The sequence below is a fragment of the Branchiostoma floridae genome, chromosome 11, assembly GCF_000003815.2.
Source record: "Branchiostoma floridae strain S238N-H82 chromosome 11, Bfl_VNyyK, whole genome shotgun sequence".
Classification (NCBI taxonomy): domain Eukaryota; kingdom Metazoa; phylum Chordata; class Leptocardii; order Amphioxiformes; family Branchiostomatidae; genus Branchiostoma; species Branchiostoma floridae.
Genome location: NC_049989.1, coordinates 6183962 through 6196570, shown reverse-complemented (window position 1 = coordinate 6196570; position 12609 = coordinate 6183962). Strand labels below are relative to the sequence as shown.

General features: G+C 44.0%; 2 protein-coding genes across 2 annotated transcripts; both read left to right on the top strand.

Annotated features, from left to right (window-relative positions):
- The first annotated feature begins 226 nt into the window (after window positions 1-226).
- LOC118426322 (putative DMBT1-like protein) lies at window positions 227-3729 on the top strand. Its single transcript, XM_035835631.1, has 4 exons — window positions 227-1428; window positions 1661-1853; window positions 2276-2416; window positions 3604-3729. Exons 1-3 carry the CDS (start codon window positions 1302-1304, stop codon window positions 2412-2414), a joined length of 459 nt encoding a protein of 152 aa, XP_035691524.1. The 5' UTR covers window positions 227-1301; the 3' UTR covers window positions 2415-2416; window positions 3604-3729.
- Window positions 3596-11476, top strand: LOC118426161 (neurotrypsin-like). The gene is made up of 19 exons (XM_035835422.1): window positions 3596-3782; window positions 3955-4099; window positions 4454-4596; window positions 5323-5436; window positions 5687-5812; window positions 6000-6051; window positions 6181-6251; window positions 6493-6676; window positions 6834-6916; window positions 7058-7189; window positions 7541-7697; window positions 8008-8225; window positions 8692-8718; window positions 8944-9164; window positions 9329-9420; window positions 9550-9705; window positions 9826-9950; window positions 10416-10564; window positions 10691-11476. Exons 1-19 carry the CDS (start codon window positions 3596-3598, stop codon window positions 10862-10864), a joined length of 2556 nt encoding a protein of 851 aa, XP_035691315.1. The 3' UTR covers window positions 10865-11476.
- The last annotated feature ends 1133 nt before the right edge of the window (window positions 11477-12609 follow it).

Below are 12609 nucleotides of genomic sequence, written 5' to 3'. Positions count from 1 at the left end.
CGGACGAGTCATACCAAAGACTCTAAAAATGGCACATGCTGCTTTCTCTGCTCAGCACTAATGAGGAAGAGTATGGGAGTTAAACACACATCACTACCAGCGGACCAGCCCCCTGCTGTAGTGGCTTGCACATGTGTGGCCCAAGGGCTTCGAAGTGGGGATGGGCGCCACCCTACGCGTCTGTAGATGCATGGGCAAACCTTAACTTTTTTTAAACTTTTATGTACACAACCTGGGGTATGGCTTGGGGACATTTGAACGTTGTTGTTTAGCTTTACAATGCTGAGAATTGTAAGTCTTTTAATCCTCAAGGAAATTTGGTAAACCAAACAATATGTTTTCATCGAATTTAGTATAGTACATGCGATGCATATCGATATAATTGAATTTACAAATGCAATCGTAACTCAGGTGTCCTAAAATTATGTACGATATGAAGATAAACATCATGTCTAGAAGCTGTTGGACGTAAACACCTACGTACACCAAGGAGCGATGAATGAAAAGATTGATGAGGCTGAGAGTGTAATAAAGCTTTTAAAATGCCTGTATATGGTTGCAGTATTTAATGTACATGATCTCTTATATGTTGAAAACTGCACCATGTTAATTTTGTTATGTTGATGACATGAGGTAACATTGCTAGCCTTTTGAAATAAAGATGACTTCATGTTTGTAGAATTAAAGGACGAGCCAAAGAAATAAACAAAGGTCTGCCGACTCACCAGTATGTTTGCAGAACTGTCGAAGATCTCCGACCCAGCAATATCCGGTCTTTGTCTCAGCGGCCCTTCAGACATGCCAATAGCAAAGTCCGGCCGAGTTATCTTAGGTCAATTACTGAGGAGAGTCCAAAATTGCAGTGAATGGGGTTGGGGTGACGTAGTGATTTAAAGTGCACTCATATTTAATACTGGTAAAATGAACAATTTGACAGTGTTTTCACCACCAGGTAGACTTCGGTCCATGCTCACATTTAGTGTGGATCAGCTGACTCTGGTTTGACTGCAATATGGTCACAAAGTGATTCCAAGACCTAACTCTCCATTGAACAATGCTTAAAACAAAACAAACAAAATTTAGCTGATTTCTTGTCCATTTCTCAGTAACTGTCGTTTTTTTTTGGACTTTGAAACAAAAACACCCAGACGAACCGGCTTGACCTTTGATTTGGGATATGGGGTCATAAACATGTTTATTTTGTCACAGTTGCCCACGAAGCCAATATTCTATTATTGGGTTTTTCCGGTCAGGATATAAACATATGCGACACACAGCCTCGACTAAAAGAGACAGGGAAAATGAGGCAGATTGGCATTGTTCTAGTCGTCCTGTGGGCTTGTCTGTCTGACTGTAGTGCCATGGTGGGAGGGCTGGCGAGAGCAGGGGATGGTGCGGCAAGGTATCGCCGGGAAGTGAGTGACACCGGTAGGTAGTAGATTTGTAGGACCGGGCCACAATAACATGAATCATTCACGTCATTCCATGCACTAATTTCATACGAATCATTTCTAGACTACATTCTAATTTCATTTTGATCTTAACAGTGCAAGAGTCTAGCATGTCCCGACTTGGAGAATATGATATGCGTCTTTGAACTTGCCTGAAACAATTGCTGAATATTGTTGTTTTGTTACACGTACACATACCAATGTCTCAGCTCAGGACTGCAGTGCGGAACTAAACCGCCAGAGAGAGCTGAACAGAGCGCTTGAAGAGGAAAATAAACGACTTACCCGGCTACTGGTCGCAGAACAGTCAGAAAGCCGACAGGAGGCAGAAAGACCTGTATCGGTACAAATTATCCGAACGGACGAGGGAGCAGAAACAAAGGGGTCTGGATTTGAAATCAGGTATTTCTGATGGCATTATACAAGAAGGGTCATATGTACATTTCAGATGAACCGTTAGTCATGGATTGTTCACGATATGATGATAAATGCTCAAGGTTGTTCATCTTTCTTTCCGCTTGTTCAAAAGAATTCAAAACATTCCAGATCCCACCCTATAGATAAATTTAGTTACATTCTAGGCGGAGATAACCCTTACTGTATCCAAATAGGTTCAAGATTCTCCAGACCTTAGAAACAGTATAGTGTAAATGATATGTCAAACTCAACTTGATTTATCCATATACTATACTCATATCAGACCTTACGACAGTTGCTGTACTTTCGATGTGTCAATGAAGATCGTTGTCTCCTCATGCATGCATTTTATTAAGGTAAATTAAGTTCAACTTGAATGAGTATCTCTGTTGTTTCTATAACGACAGGCTGCGAGGGGGTGAGGCGGCTCACAGAGGCCGTGTGGAGTTGAAGGTGCTTGGGTCAGAGGTCACAGATTGGGGGGTTATCTGTGATGACGGCTGGGACAAGCGGGAGGCAGATGTCGTCTGCAGGTTGCTAGGGTAAAGGTCAGTCGTAGAGCATAACACTCATAACAGAGTTTTATGGCAACTGATCATTATGCCAATCACATATTGCTTCATACTGTAAAATAATGTATTTAAGTTCGCGGGAGGGATTTAATTTGGCGGTAGCGGGAAAAGGACTGTTCGCGGTAGCACCATGCACTTTCTCTTAACGTTAGGCCATGTTGATTTGATTATATGGATGACATCCCCTGGGAACTCCAAAACTGATGCGAGCGAGCGAATAAAAAAAAAAGTTTGGCCAAAAAAAAAAGTTGCCATCAGTATGAAATCAAAGTGCAGGAAGGTTTAACATAGGACTAAACACACATAGTATGGTATACCAACAGTTATGTGTAGGGACCAGTACATCATAACGGGTGCAAAACATTTTTTTCGTCTTCAAGTTCTTGGACCAATCCGAAAAAACAGACCAGAAAAAAGAATCGGAGGAACATGTTTCGCCAATTACAAGATGGACATACTATGTTGGCAGGCATTTGGGGTCTTACTGGGGGCCAAGAAGACAACAAGAAAGAAGTCAAGTAGAGTTTATAGTCAATTGTACCAAGTTTCTACAGTCAAAGGTACAGAGACCGTTAGCCTTTATTACATGGAAATGGGATTTTTAGATGCCAGTGGGAGTCCAATAATCCACCAAACAGATTCCTTTGTAGCAAAATTGACCAATTACCATTGTTTTGAGTATTGCCAGTTCTCAGGTGTCCAGGTTCAGGTCCGGACCTGGAAATGATCCTCTGGATCTGAATTTTCTGTAATGGTACCTCCCCCTACCAACAATAGATTTTTCTTTCTGTCCTTTTACATCTTATTCTTTGACTTTAGATTCATTTTGGCATTCTATGGCATTAGTTATCTGTTTTCTGATACTTTTTTTTCAATCTACGGAATATTGGTGCTCATTATAAAGCTGCTTTGCACAATTCATTGTGTGGTCGAAAACTTTTTTTTTTTGGAAATGGCCGAAAATTGGTGCGAGCGCGGATGTCATCCATATAATCAAATCAACATGGCCTTACTATGGAAAAATGTTCGCTGTCGTTTTTAGTTCGCGGTGAATTGGCAAGGCGAAAACTGCGAATATCATAGAACCACCGCGAAATTTTCTGCATTTACAGTATTTGCTTTTTTGATTGGCAAATAGACGTGTTTGTTAAAACAATGTTTAGCGAAGCGAAGCGACCGACTAAGAACTCACGCTTTGGCCACGGAGATCTTGACTTCATCGCAGACGACGTTTTCTGCTTTGGGAACGAGACCAATCTTCTGGAGTGTCGCCATGGCAACTGGTGGGGGTCGAACTGCGACAAGAGAGAAGTGGCGGGAGTCATCTGTCTGCGGGAAGAAGGTGTGTGTGACGTCATGGCGTCATTATCAAAGTTTCTTTAGTCTAGAAGGTCTTGAACTAGACTAAGGTCTTGAAGGTGTTGAGTTTTTTCTAGTCCATCGTTACAAATATATGCATGTACGGTTCCTCATCAATAAAAACGTTTCAGATATTGTAATGTTTTCTTTTACAGTTAATCTGATAGACGTTGGTCCTGAGGTCCCTCAGCCAGTATACGACTTCTGTTACCTTGGAAACGGGGATTCGTACCGTGGCAACCACAACTCGACGGAAAACGGCGCCCCCTGTCTGAAGTGGAGTGAAACACTCGATAAACCGTAATTATTCAATTTCAATGTTATGCTCGTTTTCAACAGTACACACAATTCTAGTTATAAAAGCAGTACTGGTATGTGGTTTGTTATTCCCGTTATTTTATTCTTATATTAGCGCCTCGACAGTAATATTGTGCAAGACCAAGAAATACGTTTGTCTGAAATGCATATTTGATGATCCTTCTGTTGCATTCCACACAAATATAACACTGATATAACACTCGCCGTTATAGCGACAGAGAGCGTTGGATAGGCGATCCGTAATTTCCTTCTTAGCACTTCGACAGGTGTACAAGACCATGAAATACGTTTGTCTGAAATGTATATCTGATGATCCCTCTGTTCGTTTCACCACAGATATAACACCCGGCGCTACAGCGACGGAGAGCGTGGGATAGGCGACCACAACTACTGCCGCAACCCGGACGGCGACTCGCGCATCTGGTGCTACGTGGCCGGGGAGGAGCGGTACGACTATTGCGACCTGTTCCAATGTAACGGTATGCGTGTCCAATAGTGTTGAAGGCGCTTCAGCACCATACAACGGTATCCCGGCGTTTTATCTTTAACTACGACGTAGAAATTCACGACCTTTGTCATACCCTCACCAAATGATTTTAACCTTAACAACTGGTTTATGACATGAATTGTGCTTGTCATTTATTATTCAAATAAGGTACCAATCTGCATAGATTATATTAGTTAATCATGTCAAGCATGCCCAGAACTCGAGATACCCAAACCAGAAGTTCCGCTGCAGGACCGTAACAAGCCACTAGGGGGCCCAAAATCTTATCATTTTAAGTGTCATCAAGATCTGCTCACATACAAAATATCAAGATAATCCATCCAGAGTTATGCTGGTCTTCTACAAACACGCACACACCCAAATGCTACCCAAAATATAACATTCTTGACGAAGGTAACTATAACAATACTTACGTTATTACGGCAGATACCGGACTTATCTCATCTCATTGCAATTGATAACAGAGATTGTTTAAATCACAATCATTTCATGACAGTTCCACAGTAACTGTGCGTGTAGGCCTTATCAGCTCGTGTGGTAGACATTTCAGCACCATACAACAGTATCCCGATCTTTCAACTTCAACTTGAACAATGTTTTACATACTAGTTATTACGGCAGATGCCGGACTTGTCTCATTGCAATTGATAGCAAAGTTCTATTTTTTAATCAAAATTATTTTATCACGGTTACATAGTTGACTGTTATACCGGAGATGGACGGGAGTACCGGGGAAATCGGAACACAGACCGGGACGGGAACCTGTGCGTGGGGTGGGGCCAGGTGGGCGCCCTGTCACACGGCAGTCCAGGTAAAGATAATCACAGAACAACGAACCAGGATAGCTGGTTTTCAAGTTACCCATCTAAACTACATGTGTGCATGTCGATTTTAGTTCATTTTGTTCTATTTATCAGTATGGCATGTCTGGCTAAAGAGTTTAATGATCATTTTCACACAAGACGTCGGAAGCAAAAAAAGACCCTAAAATCCTTTACAAGGCTTCATGTGCTTCATCCTCCAATCGTCTAGTGTTCCCTCCCTTCTCCACCTACACACAGGTAACCACAACAAGTGCCGTAACCCCACCGATGCTGCAGAGCCTTGGTGCTACATCCGGGAGGGTGATGACGACTTCCGGCCCTCACCCTGTGGCCTGACGAAGTGCAGTAACCCGGATTATGAAGGTCTGAGCCACAACTGACCATTTCAAATAGTCTAGGTTGGGAATGTATTACTCTACATGCAGTAGACTTGCTCGTACAAGAAACCTGTGTAGGCCATCTTGCTCATGTACCATACTTACTGTGTATGTTAGGCTACATTGAAGGTATGGACATTTCTTTTAAATTTATTTTTGCTTCCTATGTAAAGCTAGATCAGCCAGCTGCCGGGGAGAAAGGTTCAGATGCGAATCTGACAGACTGTAAGCAGTTTTCTTTTTAATACATTGCATTTATCAATTGTTACACTCTAGTTATATACCTCAATTCCTATCAATAACTTACCAATAAATAGTTGTTGCTGACTCTAATTTTCCTGTGTTGGCCGCTAGGTGCATCCCTGCACTGTTCCGGTGTGATCATGACGTAGATTGTGAGGATGGTAGCGACGAAGATGGGTGCGGTGAGTGATATCATAACTTCTGCATCTTCAACTATCACTCTCCTACAACATTTCAAGAGATTGGCCTTGTATCTTTGTCTTTTTGATACGCTTAGTACGTTTTTCTAGTGCTAAGCCTTCTTCCTGCTAGACCCACTTCAGAAAACCACCAAAACGCAATATACAGAAACACCGTGCAAAGTTACAACAGAAAGCCGGGACCAAAATTTGAAGAGAGACTAAGATTTCTGTACCCTCCCAGATGACGGAACAGTTGGCGGATACCGCTTGTACCGCCAGGCGGCGCTAAAGGTCCGTCCGCAGGTGCACGTGTACCACCATGTGGACCCAGAGACATGTATGCAGCACTGCGCAGCCGCCAATGACGTCATCTTCACCTGTCGGTCCTTCGACTACAACAAGGAACATCGGTCCTGCGCACTGTCGTGAGCAAGATTTAACACATTCAATTTCAATCTAAACGTTTTGGCTCAGTTTAAAGAAATATCCAACAGAGCTAGAGCTGGCAAGAAAAATATTCTTGTTCCAGACTTTTGAAGAGGGCAGAAAACGTAGTCATTCAGATTTATACATTTTTCCCAGGTCCTTTAATATCGATGCTGCTGGGGGATTAGACAGAGGAGTGGACTTCGACATGTTCGACCACTACGAACGGCTGGAACACGGTAGGGCAACGTCTCTTTGGTCTGACGATATGCAAACTACATGTGGCATTGCTACAATAATCATGCCAAAGTGTGCGTTCTGAAAGCAAACTGGCTATCAAACTGCTTTTGAATGCTGTAACAAAATCTGTTTCATTCCAGTCGGCAACTTCAACTGCACGCTCCTGCCCGACGGGCCGTATTTCCAGTGTGGGAACGAGAGGTGCGTGCAAGAGCGCCTGGTGTGCGATGGGAACGACGATTGTGGTGACTTTACCGACGAGGAAACTTGTGGTGAGGAAACAAATGAAAATACTATGTATGCGTGCACTCACAGTTAACCAAGAATGAACCTGTGAATGCGTATGATTATTTTGATTTCTTTTATGTAATGGACAACCGGTAGAGTGCAATCAGGACCGATAAACTTTGAGGTTTATGATCATTTGCTGGTAGATAATCATCGAATTGTCTATCTGCGATCTGTGCGCATTTTCTCTGTCATTGTCATTGCTTTGTCCTGACGCATCTAACAGCAAGAGCGCTAGCGTATCAACATTTGTTGGTGATTGGAGTGACGCCGTAGAGCGTATCAAAATTTGTTGGTGATTGGAGTGACGTCGACCTTTATGTGTCGTTACCTAGGTGACCAGGTGCCGTTTGAAGTCCGCCTGACGGGAGGGTTCTCGTGGTTCCAAGGTCGTGTGGAGGTCAGGCACAACGGGACCTGGGGACTGATCTGTGATGATTCTTGGGATATCCGGGACGGTCACGTGGTGTGCCGGGAGCTGGGATTCCCACTGTGAGAACATCTTCTTCTCCCCAAGTAGAAGCTTTTTTTACGGCAACCAAAGTTTCTCTCTTTTCATATCTTTCTGATATCGTATCAATTAGACGCATTTACACTTAGAAAAATCATCTAGTTTTTTTCTGTAACTATCTGTAGTAGGTCCCCTTTGCCTTAGAGTGATGCTGATTTCAGTTGATATTTCTTGAGGAGCGTGTCTGTATGTCTTTGTGATATTTTTGTCTGTAACTGTCTGTTTTAGCCCTTTAATGTATACCTTGTCCGATAGATATAGAATGATGCTGATTTGAGTTGATATTTGTAGAGGAGCGGAATGGACCGACGTGCGGTCCCGGTTTGGCGGGAACAGTCTCGGGTTCCTGCTGGATGAGGTGGTGTGTGACGGGACCGAGTCGTCCCTGGCACAGTGTGAGCACGACCCGTGGGGACAGCACGACTGCAGCTTCTTTGAGGTGGCAGGGGTCAGATGTCGTCTGGGAGAACCGGAAGGTAAGGTCAGGGTTAGGTGTCGACTGGACAAAGGTCCATCAGTGTACTATACAATGTACATTTTGTCAGTGTCATATGAACCTGAGATTTGTCAACAATTGTCAACATCTTTTTCCTTCCGACGTGACCGTTTCACTGTTTGTTTTTACTTGTGCTCCTATCTTAATGCGAAAATTCTCTAATTCACTTTTCTACATACCTACTACGTCACGCATTTACCTCAACATTTGGCTGCGGTAACGTGTTGCAGGATGCATCACACTATTGCTAGTTATCCCCCTCCCCAAGATGCCTACACAGTAACAACACATGACACTTGTATGGGGGAGAGCGCCGCCTGGTTTAGGTTCAGAAAGTGACGAAAGGTTCTGTGGTGAGTCGGATGAAGGTTGGGTGTTTACATCACACCATAGCTAGTTATCCCCTCCCCAAGATGCCTACACAATAACAACACATGGCACTTGTATGGGGGGGGGGTAGCGCCGCCTGGTTTTAATAGGTTCAGGAAGTGACGAAAGGTTCTGCGGTGAGTCGGAGGAGGTTGGGTGTTAACAAAAGGCTTTGTGGTGATGGGAGGAGCTCAAATAGTCAAAATACGCGTTCCAAAGCCACAGTGTGTTGTATCTCTCCTTGGTGCTGAAAGGCCTTCAAGTCGCCTGTGTGGAACGGTGCTGTGTAGTTTCTTCTTCTTGGTTTCTTCAATACTATGCTTTGGGTAATTATATATGTAAATAAAATTGGATAATTGCAGGGTTCCCACCACCTACACCGAAGCCAACACCTGTAGAACCTCGTTCCCAGGAACTCCCATGTGGCACCACGGCCCACCTCCCGGCCCTGCGGGTTAAACGGTCACGTGACTGGGAGTTCGTTGAGCCCACGGGCGGTCAGGAAGGTCAGGAAACAGAAGGGCCCATGTTAGCCTCTATCGTAGGGGGCTGGCCTGCCCGGAAAGGAGAGTTCCCATGGCAGGTCAGTGACGAGAATACTCAGAAATCTTTTCTACCAGAGGTAAAATGAGACTTTTTTAGTTTGCAAAGCTACAGGTAGTATTAAACTAAAAGTGAAGGTAAGTGACTTTCACAAGAGTGTAATTCAATGCTACATGTCCTTTCCCTTTTCCCTTAACCACACAGGTAGCCATTCTGGAGGACGGAAAGTACCACTCATGTGGGGGTGTTCTGATCGACAACTGCTGGGTTCTGACGGCCGCGCATTGCTTCGAACAGTAATCTTGTCTCACTCCGTCTTCTGCTTTATATCAAAGCTTTTACTGCTTATTTCGTCTGTTTGACAAATGACCAGGCCATGTAACAGTTAATTGACTTACCAAATGTTGACGCATGTTTTCGTTTAGATACCCCAACAAGACATACAGCATCGTGGTGGGAGACTTGAGCAAAAGGGTTGAAGAGGGAACAGAGCAGGAGTTTGAGATCCTTGTGGTCCATGTTCACGAGAATTACACAGAGGAGGTGACAGATTCCAACGATTACGACATCGCCCTTTTACGGTAGGTAGTATTGCACTACCATGTCCATACTGCTGTTTCTTTTTCACGCACCATCTTTACAGAAAGGAACTTCTGAGGCTTGTCGTGAATGTGATTTTCTGTCCCTGTACTTTCCCGCAGGCTCCGTAAGAAGAACGGCCGGTGCGCCCAGCTGACTGACCACGTGCGCACGGCCTGCCTGCCAACCTCCGCTAACCAGTTCCCTGACGGGTACAAGTGTGTCATCAGCGGATGGGGGAACACCAGTAGGCCTTGTTCTTGTTTATCTGTCTGTTTATCTATTGGTTTATTTTAGAATACGATAAGAAATCCACCCTGACATGAAGGGGCAAATAAAACAACAAAAAGCAGGCGTACGCACGTGTCCATTCCTCTCCTGGGTTCTGAAACGCCTTCAGAGAACTAGATTGTTAGAATGCAGACCAACATGGTGTGATTGCTGATGCTCTGTTTCGTACCGTGAAGATATATTGGTCGCTAAACAATGCGCACTGAGGAAAAATGAAACCTTCAGTATACAGAAAGGACCAAAGGATTACAACTTTTTGCCCTCCTTTTGTGGCAGATTGTTGATAGCTGTCGCAGTTGCAACCACATACTTTTTCTGTAATGTAATGTAATATAATATAATACATTGTAGCAATATTGTATGGATACACAAAGAGATAAGATAAGCTTGCCATGCTTTTGCTATATTCCCTTCCCAACAGACACAGATGACTTCAGCCCCAATACGCTGATGAAAGCCCGTGTGCCACTGCTCCCCCATGCGGATTGTAGTCGTCGTTACAGGAACAAGATGACCCCGAGAATGTTGTGCGCCGGCTACCTGCAGACAGGCGGTGTCGACACATGTAACGTACGACAAAGTTTATTAAGAGTATTCAATATTACAGAGTCTTTTCGGTTTATGTCCTCTATCCAAATATAATGTTCAAGTATCAAAAACATTTGTGACACGGTTGTTGCCAATCGTTATGCCCAGGGAGACTCCGGCGGCCCGCTGGTGTGTGAGCGCGACGGCAGGTGGACGGTGTGGGGCATCACGTCCTTCGGCTTCGGCTGCGCCTCCCCGGGCTTCCCTGGTATCTACAGCCGCGTGGTCAACTTCCTGCCCTGGATCAATAACATCATCGGGGAAATCGTACATCTACCTTAGGGGGATTGTCTGTATGGGGATATAGAGCTTCACATCAGACGATCAACAACATCGATATCATCGGGAAAACCGTACAGCTACCCTAGGGGGCTTGTTTGTATGGGGATAGAGAGCTTCACATCAGACGATCAACAGCATCATCGGGTATCTACAGCCGCGTACAGCTACCTTTAGGGGGGCTTATCTGCATGGGATATAGAGCTTTACATCATACAATCAACAGCATCATCGGGGAATCGTATAGCTACCTTAGGGGGATTGTCTGCATGGATATAGCTTCACATCAGACAATCAACAGCAGCATCGGGGAAATCGTACAGCTACCTTTGGGGGCTTGTCTGCATGGAATATAGAGCTTCACATCAGGCAATCAACAGCATCATCGGGGAAATCGTACAACTACCTTAGGGAGCTTGTCTTAATGGGATAGAGAGCTTCACATCAGACGACATTTGTGGCTACAATAAAACACTCTGCAAATTACGTCTCAGTCTGAAATTTCTGCAGCAAACCGCGCGCACAACTTTTCTGCGCCTTAAAAATAACGCATTCGTAAAAATGCCGCCGCTTTGTTTCAAAACGACAAGAAGAATTTCTGGGCTTCAAGTTCAAGCTCACCTGCCTGACGCTGCACGCTTAAGCGCGCTTCCCACTTTTGAATCCGGAGTAATCCAACCGTTCATCCAGCAATCTCCTCACGAAACTTTGTTCGCCCATCATAGCCCACACTGTGCCAGAATTCGAAGCCTTGCTCCGCAATTTTTGTAGAAAACATCCGTTAAAATGTGAGAAAAATGCAGCTTTCTAGACATTTTGTGAGCTGAAATTAGGAGGACGGTACGTCCACGGACCACGCAAGGCCAAGGGAAGAATTCACAGCACCTGGTAAACCTGGAGGCAACGTGGTGGAAAATTTGAATATCACGTGACGTGATTAGACAAGGGTGGTTGTGATTGGCTCTCTAAGGATAATCGAGTCAAATTGCATCAAGACATTCTTGCACGGTTTCTTACTTAAAATAAGTTAGATATATTTTTTTATCATCTCCTCGTTGTCCTTTTAACCTATCCGGCCAAAGGAAGAAACTCGTGTAAGTCTAAACAACCAAAAATAGAAACAAATTTGTCTTAGGATACCCATGCAAGTTTACGTTGGCACATGACCACACCCAATTTTACTCCGTTTCCAGCCTTCCAACACCAATAGTATACCTAAACCTGCCAAGGGGGTGTACGTACCAGCTACAGGAGGAGTTATCAACTTAAGTTTCAACCAATATATGCTCGCACAGACCAATACAAGTTAATTCTTTCCGCGCAAAATTACACATGACGGCTCCCACAGTTGAGACTCTCCTTGCCAGACAGGAGGCTTGCCCACCTTACCCAACACACACACACACACACACACACACACACACACGCACACGCACACGCACACGCACACACACTCATATGTTCAATCATAAGTGCATTGATATCAACACATTAATTCACTGAACCATCACTAATTTATTCAGCCATCCATCCATCCATCCATTCATTTGTTCATCATGTATTTCATTCATCAATTGCAAGCTTAGACGTTCTTTTCTTCATTCATTCATTGAAAATGCGCTATTTAGTCAGTAAAGGGATAATCAACACAACACCACAGCGATCTAGTTTCACAGTTTTTAGTTGCTCTCACCAAAGTAGCATAACATGATTGTGATACATACTAAAGACAGCATGATAATACTGTG